The following is an 18973-nucleotide window of genomic DNA, read 5'->3' as shown; positions in this document are numbered from 1 at the left end:
AGAGCCCTTAGCCCTCCAACAGGGTAGGGAAGTGGGCTGGGGGCTGTGCCAGGGAGGAGAGGAGAGGGGGGAAGTAATCACATGCAAGGAGGGCACAGCCTAATCCAACACACTAGGATGACACTCACCACTTTCTCTTGTGTTTCCTCAACTCCCCCTCATCCCCAGGAAGAGCCCAACTCACCCTAACACACCTCCCTGCAACCCTCCTTGGCCTCCAAGGGCTGCCTGGGACTCTACTCTTGGCTGTTACAGGGACTGCGCCGGGACACCCTTCTCCACGAGGGCTGACCTGCTGCCCAGCCAGGGGAAGGGTGGAGCAGACACATGGTCCTTACCGATCCTCGCTGTAAAACATCTGTGCCTACTTCATTTCCAGCTTCAGGGAGCGGGGCAAGGCCAAGCAGAGCCAAGAACTCAATGCAGCTCCCTACAGAAAGCGCCCACTGTCCCCCGGCAGGTTCCTCCAGCTGCCATACCTCCAACGTGGTCCTGCGGGGCCGGTTGCAGTAGCTGTAGAGCTCCTCCTGGCCCTGCGCAGAGCTGAATTCCTGTAGCTTCTCTCGCTCCAGTTCGTTTGGCGAGAACCAAGACAAGAGCTCGAAGAAAGAGCGACGGGGAACACAGGAAATGTCCAGGTAGCAGGCGACCAGGTGCTGGATGGTGCACGGCTGCAGCAAGTGGGCAGGAAGGGGGGTTCCTGCAAGAGACGGTATGAGGCCAAGACAGCTCTTGAGACTGACGCTGACCCAAGTACGGGGCAAGAAGCCTGGCTGCACAGCTGCCCAAGGAGCTCCCTCCCACCCCGCCTAGGGCTGCCTCAGCTCGGAGCCCAATTGGAGCCGGAGAGGCTCTGCAATAGCAGAAGACACGCACGGTGCAGCGTGAGTGATGCTGCAGCCTGCTGAAGTGGGTGTAGTGGTTCCTAGGGGAGCACAAAGCAAAAGTAACTGAGTCACCCCAGTGAATGGATTTGCCAGCACTCAGGGGAGCCCAGTCGAACCCAGTGGAAGCTCCCCAGGACAGGTGACTTACCTGAGCTGTAACTGGTGCTTCGAGCTGTGGGTGCAGACGGGTGTTGCACTCAGGTGCGTTTGCACGTTGCGTAGGAAGAGTCGAAGATGTTTTTCCTACAGCAGACTTCCTTAGGGCAGCAGGTCTCCTTGTGACCCTGCCCCAGGCTATATAAGGGCGGCACCAACCCAACCCCCCTCAGTTCTTTCCCTCGAGAGAGGCAGACTAGGACGCCAGTGACGGGGGCTGGAGGGTGGGTCGTGGAACCCATGTCTGCATCCACAGCTCAAAGAATAACTGCTGCAGGAAAACCGCCTCCGGCTCTCCATGCCCTAGGTGCAGACACACCTGAGTGCAAGGCACATCTGCAACCGCTTGAGAAACCGGCCACAGCATTGTCCCTGTCAGCCGGCAGAGCCCTCACTGCTCCACTCCCCTCCTCGCTCCCGTCCAGCCCGCACGGCCACCACTGCCTGGCCCCAGCCACCACTGCGTGGCCGCGGCCACTGCTCCGCTCTGCTCCCCCTCCCCTACTCCCCCCATGCCACCCTGAATGGCCACCCCTCCCCTCCACACCCCATCCCCGGCCAGCCCTCCCCAGCCACTCCATGCAGCCACCGCTCCCCTGCCTCCCCTTTCCCACCCCACGTGGCCACCACTCCCCAGCCCCTCCCCCTTGCAGCCCATAGCCTGAAATAGATTCATAGATTCATACACTCTAGGACTGGAAGGCACCTCGAGGGGTCATCGAGTCCAGTCCCCTGCCCTCATGGCAGGACCGAATACTGTCTAGACCATCCCTGATAGACATTTATCTACCCTACTCTTAAATATCTCCAGAGATGGAGATTCCACAACCTCCCTAGGCAATTTATTCCAGTGTTTAACTACCCTGACAGTTAGGAACTTTTTCCTAATGTCCAACCTAAATCTCCCTTGCTGCAGTTTAAGCCCATTGCTTCTTGTTCTATCATTAGAGGCTAAGGTGAACAAGTTTTCTCCCTCCTCCTGATGACACCCTTTTAGATACCTGAAAACTGCTATCATGTCCCCTCTCAGTCTTCTCTTTTCCAAACTAAACAAACCCAATACCTTCAGCCTTCCTTCATAGGTCATGTTCTCAAGACCTTTAATCATTCTCATTGCTCTTCTCTGGACCCTCTCCAATTTCTCCACATCTTTCTTGAAATGCAGTGCCCAGAACTGGACACAATACTCCAGTTGAGGTCTAACCAGCGCAGAATAGAGCAGAAGAATGACTTCTCGTGTCTTGTTTACAACACACCTGTTAATGCATCCCAGAATCACGTTTGCTTTTTTTGCAACAGTATCACACTGTTGACTCATATTTAGCTTGCAATCCACTATGACTCCTAGATCTCTTTCTGCCATACTCCTTCCTATACAGTCTCTTCCCATTCTGTATGTGTGAAACTGATTGTTCCTTCCTAAGTGGAGCACTTTGCATTTGTCTTTATTGAACTTCATCCGGTTTACCTCAGACCATTTCTCCAATTTGTCCAGATCATTTTGAATTTTGACCCTGTCCTACAAAGCAGTTGCAATCCCTCCCAGTTTGGTATTGTCTGCAAACTTAATAAGCGTACTTTCTATGCCAACATCTAAGTCGCTGATGAAGATATTGAACAGAGCCAGTCCCAAAACAGACCCCTGTGGAACCCCACTTGTTATACCTTTCCAGCAGGATTGGGAGCCATTAATAACTACTCTCTGAGTACGGTTATCCAGCCAGTTATGCACCCACCTTATAATAGCCTCATCTAAATTGTATTTGCCTAGTTTATCGATAAGGATATCATGCGAGACCGTATCAAATGCTTTACTAAAGTCTAGGTATACCACATCCACCGCTTCTCCCTTAGCCACATGACTCGTTATCCTATCAAAGAAAGCTATCAGATTGGTTTGACTCGATTTGTTCTTTACAAATCCATGCTGGCTATTCCCTATCACCTTACCACCTTCCAAGTGTTTGTAGATGATTTCTTTAATTACTTGCTCCATTATCTTCCCTGGCACAGAAGTTAAGCTAACTGATCTGTAGTTTCCTGGGTTGTTTTTATTTCCCTTTTTATAGATGGGTACTACATTTGCCCTTTTCCAGTCTTCTGGAATCTCTCCTGTCTCCCAAGACTTTCCAAAGATAATAACTAGACGCTCAGATACCTCCTCTATTAACTCCTTGAGTATTCTAGCATGCATTTCATCAGGCCCTGGTGACTTGCAGGCATCTAACTTTTCTAAGTGATTTTTAACTTGCTCTTTTTTTATTTTATCTTCTAAACCTACCCCCTTCCCATAAGCATTCACTATGTTAGACATTCCTTCAGACTTCTCATTGAAGACCGAAACAAAGAAGTCATTAAGCATCTCTGCCATTTCCAAGTTTCCTGTTACTGTTTCTCCCTCCTCACTGAGCAGTGGGCCTACCCTGTCCTTGGTCTTCCTCTTGCTTCTAATGTATTGATAAAAAGTCTTCTTGTTTCCCTTTATTCCCATAGCTAGTTTGAGCTCATTTTGTGCCTTTGCCTTTCTAATCTTGCCCCTGCATTCCTGTGTTGTTTGCCTATATTCATCCTTTGTAATCTGACCTAGTTTCCATTTTTTATATGACTCCTTTTTATTTTGTAGGTCATGCAAGATCTCGTGGTTAAGCCAAGGTGGTCTTTTGCCACATTTTCTATCTTTCCTACCCATCGGAATAGCTTGCTTTTGGGCCCTTAATAGCGTCCCTTTGAAAAACTGCCAACTCTCCTCAGTTGTTTTACCCCTCAGTCTTGATTCCCATGAGACCTTACCTATCAGCTCTCTGAGCTTACCAAAATCCGCCTTCCTGAAATCCATTGTCTCTATTTTGCTGTACTCCCTTCTACCCTTCCTTAGAATTGCAAATTCTATGATTTCATGATCACTTTCACCAAAGCGTCCTTCTACTTTCAAATTCTCAACGAGTTCCTCCCTATTTGTTAAAATCAAGTCTAGAACAGCTTCCCCCCTAGTAGCTTTCTCAACCTTCTGAAATAAAAAGTTGTCTGCAATGCAGTCCAGGAACTTATTGGATAGTCTGTGCCCCGCGGTGTTATTTTCCCAACATATATCTGGATAGTTGAAGTCCCCCATCACCATCAAATCTTGGGCTTTGGATGATCTTGTTAGTTGTTTAAAAAAAGCCTCATCCACCTCTTCTACCTGGTGAGGTGGCCTGTAGTAGACTCCTAGCATGACATCACCCTTGTTTTTTACCCCTTTTAGCCTAACCCAGAGACTCTCAACACTTCCGTCTCCTATGTCCATCTCCACCTCAGTCCAAGTGTGTACATTTTTAATATAAGGCAACACCTCCTCCCTTTTTCCCGTCTATCCTTCCTGAGCAAACTATACCCATCCACACCAACATTCCAATCATGTGTATTATCCCACCAAGTTTCAGTGATGCCGACAATGTCATAGCTGTGCTTATTTATTAGCACTTCCAGTTCTTCCTGCTTATTACCCATACTTCTCACATTTGTATATAAGCATCTAAGATTCTGGTTTGATCTTGCCTCCCAGTTTTGCCCTGACCCTCCTTTCTCTCTGCCATTATAGCCCATGCTCCCTCTTGTTTCCGACCCATCTCCCAGGTCTTCATGTTCCCCACTGTGGGGGAGGTTGGGAGCGTTGCAAAGAAAAGTGGGTGCTGACACACAGTAACGGTGATTTTCTTAGCTGTCTTGTGTCTGTGGATCTCACTCCAGATGCACGGGCACATCTGGGATGTGAGAGGTGAATCTCTGACCAGCAGGGTCTATTGGCCTGTGACCTGCAATCCTTGTGCCTTGTCCGCCTGGGGGCTTGTGGGGCAGAGTAGCCCAGCCTGTCTCTCAGTCCCCTGGCTAGTTCAGAACCTCAGCAGAGATGGACGATGAAAGGAGCAGGGCCGGAGCGCAGGCTGGGGGGCCACACAGCCAAACCACCTCAGAGCAGCACAGCCACTGGAAGATCCGTCTCCAAGTTTCTCTCTGGGTGGGTCCCCACTTGTGGTGGCTACACACACCTACCCAACCAACAGGCGGGAGCAAGGACCGCAGAACTGCTCTCCTGAGCCCGGATCCGGGCACTAATGTATTGTCACAGTCTGCGCTGGGTTCTGGGTAGAGTCTAGCCCTCTGGAACAGCCTCCCAACAGGGCTTGTGGGGGGCAAAGAATGAATTCGCTTTAAACGAAAGGTGGACAAGTGTCTCAGTGGATTGTATGATGAGGTTGCTTGTGATGGCGGGGGCAAGGCTCAAACCAGAAGGGACCTGGCTGCTGTCTTATGTACCTAAAACTCTCACATCAGGCCCTCAGCTGGGGGACGCTCCCCTCCCCACCCTGTACTCTGGGGTTCGTTTCTTTCCTCTGAAGCACGAGGGCCAGCCCTGGCTGGAGATGCAACACTGGGCGGGGAGGGCCAGGGCTCTGAGCTTGTTCTCCCTCAGATGCTTAGCTGGCTGAATCCTGCTCACGCTGCCCAGGGCCTAGCTGACTGCCCTGCGTGGGCTTAGGAAGGAATCTGCCCCCAGCTCAGACCGGCAGTGATCTCGGCGTGCCCGAGTGCAGATCATTCCCAGGATTATTTGGGGGAATCTCGTCTATTTCCTTGACATTGGTGCACCTGGCCCCTGCTGTTCTCTGCCTGGGGCTGTGACACTTTGGCCTCATCGTAGTGCTGGGGGCAGAGTGTGTATGCTGCTGGTCTGTCACCCACAGGGGATCAGAGCAGACGAGCTGGAGATCCCTGCTGCCCTAACACGCTCTGTAGCTGCTCTGCACACTCCCAGCACAGGAACGCTCCTGAGGCAAGCTGAAGAACTGGCTGGGCTCCAGCTGCGCGGGCCCTGACTCCCGACCACCGGGAAAAAGTTGCACTAAACACATGGCGATCGATGGGTCGGGCTGCCCAGGGTGGGTCTTCGAGGGGGTGGCGATGGGCCGGGTTGGCTGGGGTGGGTGCCGACGGGCTGGGCTGGGTCTCTGAGGGGGTGGCGATGGGTCGGGCTGCCCAGGGCGGGTCTTGGGACAGGTGGTGATGGGCCGGGCTGGGTCTCGGAGTGGGAGGCGATGGGCTGGGCTGGTCAGGGTGGGTGGCAATGGGCTGGGTCTCAGGACGGGCAGCGATGGGCTGGGCTGGCCGGGGAGGGTCTCGGAGTGGGCGGCGATGGGCCGGGCTGGCCGGGGCGGGTCTTGGGACAGGTGGTGATGGGCCACGCTGGGTCTCAGAGTGGGAGGCGATGGGCTGGGCTGGTCAGGGTGGGTGGCAATGGGCTGGGTCTCAGGGCGGGCAGTGATGGGCCGGGCTGGCCGGGGAGGGTCTCGGAGCGGGCGGCGATGGGCCGGGCTGGCCAGGGCGGGTCTCGGAGTGGGTGGTGATGGGCCGGGCTGGCCGGGGCGGGTCTCTGGGAGGAGAGGGGCTGGCCCAATACTGATTCCTGGGGCGTTTATGAAAGACAAAGGAGGAAGACGAGCTCCTGGGGTCTCGCTGGAGGAGCCAATGGTGCCTCCTGGGGCTGAAGTGCTAGACCAGAGGGACAGTCTGGGCTGGTCCCCAAGTGACGCCCGTTGGGGCAGTCCTGGGCCCTTGGGAGGAATGTGTCTGGGTGTTCCTGCGGCGCCCACACTGAACACCTGGAGCTGACACAGGCAGTAAAGCAAGGGGCCTCCAGAGGGCAGGAGCCTCCCGACAGGTCAGCTCTGAAGAGAGGCTCATAGACTCATAGACTTTAAGGACCATTAAGAACTTCTAGTCTGACCTCCTGCACAATGCAGGCCACAGAATCTCACCCACTCACTCCTGTAACAAACCCCTAACCTGTGTCTGAGACACTGAAGTCCTCAAATCGTGTTTTAAAGACCTCAATGTGCAGAGAATCCTCCAGCAAGTGACCCGTGCCCCACGCTGCAGAGAAAGGCGAAAAACCTCCAGGGCCTCTGCCAATCGGCCCTGGAGGAAAATTCCTTCCCGGCCCCAAATATGGTGATCAGCTAAACCCTGAGCATGTGGGCAAGACTCACCAGCCAGCACCCAGGAAAGAATTCTCTGCAGTAACTCAGATCCCACCCCATCTAACATCCCAGCACAAGTCATTGGGCATATTTACCGCTAATAGTCAAAGATCAATTAATTGCCAAAATTAGGTTATCCCATCATACCATCCCCTCCATAAACTTATCGAGCTTAGTCCTGAAGCCAGATATGTCTTTTGCCCCCACTGCTCCCCTTGGCAGGCTGTTCCAGAACGTCACTCCTCCGATGGTTAGAGTGCTGTGATGCTGCAGGTGGAGACCACTGAGCTCTGTCTCATGGGCCCGGTGCCAGGGGGAACTGAGGGGCCCGCTCTGCCCGTCATGCCCTCAGGAGTGGGAGGGCGAGGATGCAGGCTAGACACTGCTGGTCAAATCCCGATCTCTCACATCTGGAGTGGGACCACATGGCCAGTGACTGGAAGCCCAGAGGAGGGAGAGAGCCCCTCCCCGCTGTCACGAGACAGAGAAGGACGGTGGCTGACTAGCTCTCCTGCAATCTCCCAGGCTCCAAAGCCCAAGAAAGCAGAGACTAGAGCTGGAACAGAGCCGCTGAATGGCAGGGAGAGGAAGGAGCTGGGGGTGGGGGAGCTTACTGGGCTCAGAGGGTTTCAGCACGAAGCATCTGTCTGGATCCAGGCGCAGGAGCTGGCAGAACTGCTGCACGTCCTCAGGGGCATTCCGGGGCTGGATCATCACCACGTCTCCCGCACTGTACCTGCAGGGCACGTCCTAGCTGAGCATAGTCCCTGGGCATCCCTGCTGCGAGCTCCTCCCGCACAGCCAACCGCAGCAGAGAGAGGGCGGGAGGGGAGCTCACAGGCCCCTGCAGAGGGTGGGGTCTGAAAGGGGGATTGCCAAGCAGTGGGAGGAAGGTGGAAGCCTGTTCCTCACGGCAGGCCCCTCCCATGCGTGGAATCACTCTGCCCAGCTCCCTGCCACCTGGGTTGCCAACAGCAACAAGTGAATCCCAATCAGTACCGGGTGGCAGTGCCGTCTAAATCCCCAGCTAGTGCCAAAATACAGACCCATTTTCCACCAGCTCTGCTGAGTAGGAAGCCAGCCCACAAGGGGCTAAATGGCTGGAGACTAGGCGCCACTGGGGCCCATTAAACCATGGGGCACAGCATCCTTGCAGAAACCTGGAGAGGAGTGGATGGGGAGGGGGAAATGGAGTCTGTGCGGCCTGGGGAACACGTTCATCCCTTCCTGTGGGATCAGGTCTGCTCCCCTCCCGAGCAGCACCTGCCTGGGGCACCACTCAAAGGGCTGCCCAGTGGCAGCGAACCAGAACGGTGTGGCCCATCATTGCGCAGGTGGAGAGGCTGACAACAGGACAATGAGGAGAGATGCAGAAAGCCAAACGCTGATGGCCCTGCTCAGATTGATAAACCCACTGAACGAGTCTCTGCTCTGGCCAGGAAGAGACCCCTGGAGAAAGAAAAGCCCCTTCTTCAGGGCTGTGATTCAGCAGAGACAGAAAGTGGCTGAGGTCACGGGGTCATTGCCACAGAAAAACACGTTCCAAAGAGCAGCAGCTGCTGCTCCATCTAGCATCACTGTGAGCACGAGGAGGGGTAGGGCAGCTCACGTTCCACGCATTCGCTAGAAACCCAGTGCGTCTAGGGGTGACTCACTCAATCCCAGAGCCTGTGATATCAAACTCAATGAGCCGGACGTCCTGAAAGTGTGATTCCGCCGTGACTCTGAGGTTGGACACCACCCGGGCAGCAAAGGGGTGCAGCTCTGAGGTGGCCTGCCTGGCTGCCTCTCCATCGCAGCCACTGGAGCGCTCATCCAGAAAATGAAACGTGAACTTGGAGGGTAAACTGCAGGGAAGAACAATGTGGCACAGTCGGTTCCATTGCATGGTCTCTCTGGGCCAGTGGTGGTTAGCGCCAGTCACCCCCGAAGCCCAGAGCATTGCCTGGGCACCATTTGCAGGCTACTCCCAAACTCAGAGGGATTCCAATGTGCCCCAAACCGCTGCCAGGAGCCAGGCCAGCTCTGCAGTATGAGCACAGACTGAGGGCACACGGGACTCTAAAAGTTATCATGCAGATAGAGAGCACAACTCAGCCAGTCTGCTACGCAGAACCCCCACAGCCAGATCCTCCACAAGGAGAAACCAAGGCCAAATGCATTCTGGGGCGGCCAGAGCCAGGCTCCAGCAACAGATGGTCCCAGAAAGGACACAGTAAATCTGCAAGGCTTCCAAGCATGCCACGGAAGTGAGGTGTGCAAATGAGGTGCACAGAACCCCCGCAGAGCAGCACTGCCGGAGAGCAACCCCCAGGCCGCTGACACAGGGACCAGGCAGCAGGGAAATGCCTGTAGCAAGAGCCCACCCCAGGGACACAGAGAGCGGTGCAGAATCCCACATGGGACAGCAGAGAGAGCTCTCCCTTCCCGAGAGAAAGGAGAACAGATTCACGTCCAGAAGGCCCCAGAGGAGTCTCCCCACCCCTTGGAGGTAGCAGGACTCCCCTGCTGGTGCCCCACTGTCCTCACACCAGAGAGCAGGACTCCTAGGCTAGGAACACAACCTGTGATAGAAATGCAGCCTGGCAGGCAGGTGAGTGCGCAATATCCCATAGCCCCTCTTCTGGGGCAGAGGTCAGGGTCCCACAGAACAGTAACAGCCCCCGGCTGCCTGAGCCTCCTTCCCCCGCACACATCCCCAGCCAGGCCTCTGTGCAGTACCGAGGAAGGGGAGACTACCAAGCTGAGCCCCATTTCCCTGTGGGAGGGTCCCCAGGGCAGGAATGGGGCCCACAGAACCTGCAGGTGCTCATAGTGGAGCTCTGCTATGATAAACCTGACGCTTGGGGGCAAGACAAATGTCATATTTAGGGCTGTCGCAGCCTGGACTGTGTCCCTTTAAATGATTCGCCATGAAAGACCTTCTGTGACACTGACATGAGCTAGCACCTGCTCTGCCAAGGCCCCCAGACCCCAACTGAACGCTGATGAGTGCATGGCTGGAAACCCATCTGACTCACCCGTGTGTTAGTACAGTATTGTTAAAACAGGTATTAGATCGATAACCAGGGGTTTTCTGTTTAGACTTTGTGAAATGCTTGTATCATGCTGCATGCACTGCGCTCACGTAATACCTGTACCCCATTGTATAAGGTTATATTAAGTGTTCGCAGTGGAAACCTGTGTGACTGTGTAGCTCACCAAACAGGAAAGAGGTGTTAGTTAATGAAAAGGTGGCTTCCTACAGAAGGTGTTAGGTCCTGCCCATAAAACGGCCCATATGAGCCATCGTGAAACATCAGAGGACAATGACTTTGGAGACTGCTTCCCCTACACCTATGAAGAGGAGACACGCACAAGGACCCATCCCATCAGCCTGAACTCTGGGGCAAGGGAATAAAAATCCCTGAGAAGAAGAAATTGGGTCACTATGCTACTGGACTTGGAGAGGGCAAGATTTCTAAGCTTAAGCGAGGGATCCCCAGTGCTTGGCGTGAGTTAGCCCTAGAGGACATACAGCATTTGGGTATTACAGCAGCTTTTATTACCTGTTGGAACCTAAGACTGTAACTCATTTGTGTGTGTATGTTTACCTGCTTTAGCTTTGTAAATGACTCTCCCAGTTCTTTTTCTTAGTTCATAAGCCTTTAGTTAGAGTGGAACCCTGCCTATCTGAGCCTCCATTATCCAGCTCTCCATATTAACCAAACTAGGCGGCAGGGCTTAGGCTGTCAGCCCCAGGCGACAAGGCTGACAGTCCGAGCCCTGCCCATTCTCCTGATTATCTGAATTTTTAATTATCCGATCTGGTCCCGGTCCCAATTAGATCGGATAAGTGGGGTTCCACTGTAATTTATTATAAGATTGGCTACACGCGTTGTCTTTGGTGCAGGATCTAAAGGTGCAGCTGACCTGGGGTAAGTGACTAGTCCTTTGGGACGGGAAGTAACCTGAATATTGTCGTGATTTTTAGTGTAAGGGCCCATCCATCCCAAAGGCAGGTTTGTGTGGATGGCAAGACAGACTGGAGTACCCGAGGGGACTGTCTGTGACTCCACGTTAAGGCTGCTGTTCACACTTGACATTTGGTTGGTGAAATCTCTGTACAGAACTCATAACCAGTTTGGGGGGTGTGCCCTGCTCCTTGACAGTCTGCCCTGCAGTTGGTACTCATGTCCCTAAGCCACCTCAGACAGCCTGACACCTTCCTTTTCTACTGTGTGCCGAACGGGTTGAAGCAAGGCTCTTCCGTCCAGCGCGTGTCTGGGGCTCTGGCAACCGGGGCAGGAAGCTTCCAACCGAGCATACATGGCAGAGTTGTGTGCCCACAAGGACTGGCCTCAGAAAGCAGTATTTCAAGGCAGCATGTGCAACCAATCAGCTCCTCCCTAGCCAGCAGTGGTCTATGCCCACCCTTGGTACTCACAGGACATCTGGGCTGATAATGCCAAGGCCAGGAGGCAGAGGGTACAAGGGTAGGATCCTTCCCCACAAGTCCAGTAGCCAGGGATCAACCACTGCATCCGGCCTGCAGGAGGAAAATACAATCTGCAGCAGGGCTTCTACCATTGGGCTGGGGGGCTGCTGGGACCCTGCATCCCTGTGACCCCCAAACTTCAGAAACCTTCTTCCTGCAACGCTGCCAGGTGTGGTTCCTTGAGTCAGCCAGAGGGGGCACCAGAGAGATGTGAGCCGCCAGCTCCCAGCCCCGGCAGCCCAGCTGAAGCGGGACTGCCCACGGCACGGCACATGGCAAAGAAGCTACGTAACTTGGACGCCCTCGCCGGTGCTGAGCATCAGTTCCACTTCTCCCAGCAGGGAGGGCTGGTCACCAGGCTGGGCCCTCTGTGTAGTCCCACTTGGAGGAGCAGCAGTAGGCAGAGGTGACAATACAGATGCCTGACAGGTAGGTGCTGCCCAGCTGGTCCCTGTAGAGTGGTCACACGGGCAAACTGGAACAGGGACAGCGTTCTAGGGAGGACTCTCAAACCAGGCCCTGAGTTCAGAGAGGAGGCTCTTCAGACCCACGTGTAGTGGCCTCCCATGAGCCCCCTGAAGCAATGACACATGCATATGCAATGAGCCTGAGGGGAACACCACGGGCTCTTCCCCGTGGGCCAGGAGCTCTGGGGAACCTGGCCATAGCTGTGCAGTGGGTTAGGTGCACATTATGTAGCAGGTCCTGGCAGCTGCCGGTGCTCTGTAGGCATACTTGAGTAATCAGTGCACTCCGGACAGGACAGCGAGATTAGAACATGAGGGTGAGATTTTACTTCAACGTGAACTGGCTTCGATCATGGGTGAAAATCAGTGCAGCAGGTTTCAACCTGTGTTGGACATGTGACAAAACCACACGACTGGCAGGGATAAGGGGGCAGTCTCGTCAGGACTGCAGGTCAGGAATGTGGAAAATCAGCAGTGTGAGGTTTGGGGGGGGACCCAGGATTAGAACCAAAAGGGTGGGCTGCAGGCAGGGCCGTTGCTACCATTTAGGCAGCCTAGGCAATCGCCTAGGGCACCAGAATAATTGGTGGGCGCCGTTTTGCCGGAGGGGCGGCAGGTGGCTCCGGTGGAGCTGCCGCAGTCGTGCCTGCGGACAGTTGGCTACTCGCGCAGCTCAGGTGGACCTCCCGCAGGCATCCCTGCACCAGCTCCACCAGAGCCACGGAGCACCGGACCCTCCGCAGGCACCACTGCGGCAGCTCCAGTGGAGCCGCGGGACCAGCGCACGGGGCGGCGAAATTGCTGTCCGCCTTGGGTGCTCAAACCCCTAGCGCCAGTCCTGGCTGCAGGCCAGTGTGCAGAGCATTAGCAAAGACTGAAGGGAACAGGCAGCCACGCCTGGAAACCAGGGTTCTGCAGGAAAGGACTGAGGTGCCTGTGGGAGGGGGAGGGGATTCACAGCAGGGGAATACAGGTCCATAAGCAGAGCTGTGGGGAGGAGCCAGGCCTGGGCTAGGAGGGAGGGCAGCTCCGCAGATTTCAGGGGCAGGAGCAGAGCTGCTGAAGGGGTGTGAGCCGGCCCTGGGAAATCAGAGCCCGCAGGCCGAGCTGGGGGTGCAGCACTCATAGCCCTGCGCTAGCTGGAGGACCGAAGCCACAGGGGGGATCCTGCCAGCAGCCCCTCCCCCAGGCAGCGCGCTTACCCCAAGTCGTGCTGGTCGTCTCCCAAGGCGACTGGCAGGATGGGGCTGGCCCCGAGCTGCTGCAGCCGCTTGTGCAGCTTCTTCGCAATAAAATTAAACCTGGGCCAAGAAGAATCAGAGAGACAGACACAGTTGGGGGGGCTCTACCCTTGGGAGCACGCAATCCCATTGCTGCCGGGCAGCGAAGCAGGGGGCTGGTCCCTGCCCCAGCCCCCAACAAACCTGATAGCCCCTGGTCCTGCTTGCTTGGCCACACATACACATTTCTGTCCTGCTGCTGAGTCGATAGGACTGATTGGGCTCCCCCAGCTGAGGGGGACGGACCAGGGCGCAGCAGGTCCCCATGATCCTACCTGCTCCCCAGGAGGGGCTGACTGGTTTTCAAGGATTTTTTTAATGTCAATACAAAAGAATCTCTCACCCTCCCATCAGCCTTTGAATGCACAGAAAACAGGCTCCCGCTCCCAGGCACAGCTTCTTCCCCACAGCTATCCTGCCTGCACACAGGTGATGCAGGCTCCAGCCATGGCTCTGCTGCTGGGCTGCCCTCTCCCCAGGGGTGCTGGGCGGCTGACACACAGCCCGGGCTGCCCTCTCCTCGGGGGTGCTGGTGGGGCTCACACGCAGCATGGGCTGCCCTCTCCCCGGGGGTGCTGGTGGGGCTCACATGCAGCACGGGCTGCCCTCTCCCCGGGGGTGCTGTGCGGCTGACACACAGCCCGGGCTGCCCTCTCCCAGGGGGTGCTGTGTGGGTGACACACAGCCCGGGCTGCCCTCTCCCCGGGGGTGCTGGGCGGCTGACACACAGCCCGGGCTGCCCTCTCCCCGGGGGTGCTGGGCGGCTGACACACAGCCCGGGCTGCCCTCTCCCAGGGGGTGCTGTGTGGGTGACACACAGCCCGGGCTGCCCTCTCCCCGGGGGTGCTGGGCGGCTGACACACAGCCCGGGCTGCCCTCTCCCCGGGGGTGCTGGGCGGCTGACACACAGCCCGGGCTGCCCTCTCCCCGGGGGTGCTGGGCGGCTGACACACAGCCCGGGCTGCCCTCTCCCCGGGGGTGCTGTGCAGCTGACACACAGCCCGGGCTGCCCTCTCCCCGGGGTGCTGTGCGGCTGACACACAGCCCGGGCTGCCCTCTCCCCGGGGTGCTGTGCGGCTGACACACAGCCCGGGCTGCCCTCTCCCCGGGGGTGCTGTGCGGCTGACACACAGCCCGGGCTGCCCTCTCCCCGGGGGTGCTGTACGGGTGACACAGCCCGGGTTGTCCTCTCCCCAGGTGTGCTGCTTGTCCCCTGCCCCACAGCATAGGTTGCCCTCTCCCCGGGCACATCACTTGCCCAGCACATCGACCAGGCTGCCCTGCTAGCCCACAGACCCAACAGATCCTCTGGTGACTTTGAGTTTTTCTGATATCACGGGTTGATTTACACAAAAGGGTCTCAGAACAGCTCTCCTCACCCCAAAGCACTCGGTGCTGGCAGGGGATTGATCAACGGCTTTCAGAAACCCGCAGGCCTGGAAGGGAACTCGGTGGGTAATACAGCAAAGGGGGCATGGATAAGCCACTCACTTGGGATAGGAGGAGTCTCCGAGGCCCAGCACGGCATAGTCCATCTGGCAAAGGGAGGCGGGGGACAGGTTCTTTCGGAAGATAAACCTCCAGAAATTCTACAAGCAAACACGTTAAGAATCGCACGGCTCCAACGTGCACCCATTCCACAGGCTGCTCTGCCCTCCTGCCCCGCGGGCCCAATCCTGCTGGGGTGGGGGCGTGATCGACTGGGGTCTGTCTCAGTTGGGTGATCAGTTCAGCTGAGTCCTTGGAGATGCAGAATACAATGAGTTCTCTGCTTTATCCAGCAAACTGAAGCCAGGAAACAAGCAACAGTCAGCCTTGCCATGGTGTCCGTCAGCAGGGAGCACTCGGCAAGCACAAGGCAAGCCATGCCTTGCCATGACAGCAGGACAAACTGAGGCCATCATCACTCAGCAAGCTGCTGAGATGGCATCATCTTCCACATTTATGTCCTAGCAGAAATAGCGGGAGCTTCTCAGCCCCGAAGCCTCCCCAAAGAAAGGCTGCGATGGGGCTATTGTCGCATGGGGTCCCATTTAGCCCCATAATCCCCATCTCTGGCTCCCCTCCTGGTCTCTATAACCCTCCACCACGCCCTACACATCCCACCCGCTCTCCTCAAAGTGCTGCAGGCAGGCGCCACCTGCTGCTGCCTGCCTGTTTAGGAAACAATCGGTTCTTGCAGAAACACAGTCACAGGAGTCAAACTGGGGGTAGGAACAATACCTTCATGTTGTCAGGCGGGTCCCCCTGGCCTGTGGTTGCACACACAAATACCACCAGCAGCTCCTGGATCAGCTGCGCCTGCGCGCACAACAAACATGGACACATGCAGTTAGGCCAGCAACCTTCATCATCCACTGGCAAACTGCACAAGACAGCACACAGAGCACACTGCCCCCCTGGCACAGCCCCAGCCCCACACTGCCCCCTCATACCCAGACTCCCCTGCACCCACACAGCCACAACCCTGCATAATGCACCTCCACTCACATAGTCAGACCCTCCCCCCACACACATACTGTCATGCACACTTCCCCCCGCACAGCTAGACCGATACACTGCCCCACTGCACAGCTACAGCCCTGCACAGCCTCAGCCCTCCACACGGCCTCTCCACATGGCCAGACCCACACCCGGTCCCCGCCCCCCCCAGCCCTGCATACCCCCTCCCTCACAGCTCCAACCCCCGCATACACCCCTCTGCACGGCCAGATCCACACACTACCCCAGTCCTGCACACCGCCCCTCTGTACAGGCAGACCGATACACTGCCCGCCACACAGCATAGCCCTCCACACAGCCAGACCCGCTGCCACAGCCCCAGCCCCAGCCCCGCACACCGCCCCCGGCATGGCCAGACCCACACACTTCCCCAGTCCTGCACACCGCCCCCAGCACAGCCAGACCCTCTACACAGCCCAAGTCCCGCGCACCACCCCTCTGCATGGCCAGCCCCACACTCTGCCCCCCAGCCCTGCATACCACCCTCCCACACAGCTCCAACCCCCTGCACAGCCAGAACCCCCACACCGCCCCTCCGCATGGCCAGCCCCACACACTGCCCCCCACACAGCCCCAGCCCTTAAACCACAATCCCCCACAGCCCCACACCACCGCCCCCGCCCTGCACAGGACACCAGCAGGGAGGGCATTCTGGGCACAGGCAGGCAAGTGAGCACAGCATGGATCCTCCCGGCAGCAGTATCTGATCGAGCAGCTTTAATCAAGCCCAGGTTTACACAGTACAGCCATGTGCTCAGAAGGGCCTGACGCATTTTGTCAGAGCCTCTCGGTCCACCCAGCACAGCACGAACAGCAGGTGTTAACAAGACCCATTTGTGGTTTTCGCAAGTGGCTTTGTTTTTATCTTATTCTGGCCCAACACCCTGAGTTTCTGCAGGACACGCTCATGCTCTTCGTCTAGGAGAAAATGGCTCTAAGTAAACCCAGGGTGGCACCAATTTGCACTAACGCAGCTAAAGGCATGTTTAGCTCCCTGCCCAGTTCTCAGTCTCTGCAGCAGCGCAGAGCTTGTGCGCTTGCAAGGGGACTCGGAGGCCAGCGCACAAGCCAAGCCTTGTTAGAGGGCAGGCGGCTGACGTGTAGCCGGGGTGCTGTCCAGGGTACCCTGAAAGGAACTCAGTGGCAAGGGATGAATATAGAAGCTGCACAAGGCTCTTCTCGGCCTCAGCACTCATTTTACCCCCGTACTCACCACAGGGTAACTATCCAGGGCCTCTACCCTGCAGTGAAAGTGACGCCGCTTGGCTTCCCTGCCAATTCTCTCAGCTGTATCTTGAGCTGTCCCAGTCTGGCTGCCAAAGAGAACAAGGAGCTTCCGTTCCGCCATCTGAAAGAGACAAAACTACTCAGCAGAGCCCAGGGGAGCTGCAGCGCTCTCGCACAGTTCAGGGGCCCTGTCATGCTGGGAGCCACTCAGGGCAGTCACCGGGAGCTTCAGCAGGATCCTGTTTGGGTGTAGTTCAGGGAGCGATGCTTCAGCAGCTAGCACATACCAGGGTCTAGGGGTTAGAACAAGGCACTAGCAATCAGAGATTCGGGGCTCTAGTCCCACCTCTGCTGCTGCCTTGCTGGGCAGCCTTGGGCCAGGCGTGCCCTCTGGGCTACAGTCTGCACATCTGCAAAATGCATGTGACAATAGTGCCTAACTGACTGGCTGAAAGAAAGGTGCTGAGACTTAATTAACCTTTGAGAGTTTCCAAAGAGAAACACCAGAGGGGAGACAAAGTAGCATGATTACCACATGGGTAAAGGGACTTGACAGCAGGGACGTTGCTGACTCAAAGTCGAGTCGACTGCAGACAATGTTTTCAAAGTAGTGTCAGGGCCCTGCCAACTGCTGTTGATTTGCAATCCCACTGTCCTAGCTTTCAAATGTTTCCCACCCCTCCAGGACCGGCTCTAGGCACCAGCAAACCAAGCACATTCTTGGGGCGGCACAATTCCAGGGGCAGCACTCCGGCCACCTTTTTTTTCCGCTTCGGCAGTTGCGCTCTCGGAGGGTTTTTTTTTTGGTTGGGGAGACAAAAAACCTAGAGCCGGCCCCACACCCCTCGTTGCTGTGCGAAGGACCCACACACACAGGAGAAGTGACTCACTGTCTAGAACGGGAACAGCAACACTAGCTAGACACAAAGTGCCACCAACTGAACAAGGATCTGAACAGAGGATTTTTCCTCCTTAATCTCTTCTGGTGCTGGGGATCTTGTGTGCATGGCTCTCATGTCCCAGGTCAGACTGAAGCCGTATGTTCAAGGTGATGGTGTCCCTGGAAGGACTATGGCAGTGGTTCTCAAACTTCTGTGCTGCTGACCCCTTTCAAACAGCAAGCATGTTGCTTATAAATTACAAACACTCTTTATATATTTAACACCATTATAAATGCTGGATGCAAAGCAGGGTTTGGGGTGGAAGCTGACAGCTTGTGACCCCCAGTTTGAGAACCCCTGAATTACGGGGTGTATCTTACTTCCAATCAAAGAGAGAGTGAAACTCCCACCAACTCCAGCAGGGGCAGTATCGGGCACTTATTTGTTTTAAAAACGTCTATGGTACCTGCCCATTGCTGCAGTATCAGGGTGCACTGTCATCGGCCAACAGCAGAGTCGTCCCCCTACAGCCCCAGGGCCACACACACGATTCCAAAAGGGGCAGGGGGCCACAGTCAGTACTCTGAGCCAGATGCGCTGATGCACACCACTCAGCCAGCACTGAGAGCAGAAATACCTGCCAGACCTGCTGGAATTTCCCCTGCTTTGAGGGAGGGGAGTCTCTAGTGAGCACAGAGCCAGTATGTTCCCACATCACCGCTCACACCGCCCTGGGTGCAGGTGGCATGTTGGGGTGCAGAGGAGCACATCAGATACGGAAGGGGCAGCGGCTGTTGCAGGCTGTGCTCAAACTATCCCCAGCAGGAATGGGGTCCCCAGGGGACTGATGTCAGCTAGTGTGGGTTAGGGTAACCCCCCAGTCGGGCACTGGAACTGCTGGTTGCTCTCACCTTTCCCAGCAACTGTGTGGGGCTCAGTTCCCTCTAAGCTGCACGGCAGCCTATAAAGCACCATGCAGGAGGGAGAGCTGGCAGGGGAGAGGCACCTATCCCACGGCCTCAGCCCCAGCCCCAGCCCCAGCCCTGCTGCGGGGAGAGAGAGCTAGGGGGAGTCCTCTC

General features: G+C 56.2%; 1 protein-coding gene across 1 annotated transcript in view; it reads right to left on the bottom strand.

Annotated features, from left to right (window-relative positions):
* NDOR1 (NADPH dependent diflavin oxidoreductase 1) overlaps positions 1 to 18973 on the bottom strand; it is a 47853-nt gene that overhangs the window by 18857 nt on the left and 10023 nt on the right. The window contains exons 2-9 of the mRNA XM_050926356.1: positions 17000 to 17134; positions 15508 to 15585; positions 14776 to 14873; positions 13207 to 13305; positions 11487 to 11588; positions 8716 to 8907; positions 7675 to 7796; positions 480 to 700 (exon numbers count right to left, since the gene is read on the bottom strand). Coding sequence (XP_050782313.1) covers positions 480 to 700; positions 7675 to 7796; positions 8716 to 8907; positions 11487 to 11588; positions 13207 to 13305; positions 14776 to 14873; positions 15508 to 15585; positions 17000 to 17134 — 1047 coding nt within the window. The remainder of the gene's footprint in view (positions 1 to 479; positions 701 to 7674; positions 7797 to 8715; positions 8908 to 11486; positions 11589 to 13206; positions 13306 to 14775; positions 14874 to 15507; positions 15586 to 16999; positions 17135 to 18973) is intronic.

This window comes from Gopherus flavomarginatus, chromosome 17 (genome assembly GCF_025201925.1).
Source record: "Gopherus flavomarginatus isolate rGopFla2 chromosome 17, rGopFla2.mat.asm, whole genome shotgun sequence".
In the NCBI taxonomy this organism is placed as follows: Eukaryota; Metazoa; Chordata; order Testudines; family Testudinidae; genus Gopherus; species Gopherus flavomarginatus.
Note: the sequence above shows the minus strand (reverse complement) of the source record. Positions and strands in the feature narration are given on the sequence as shown.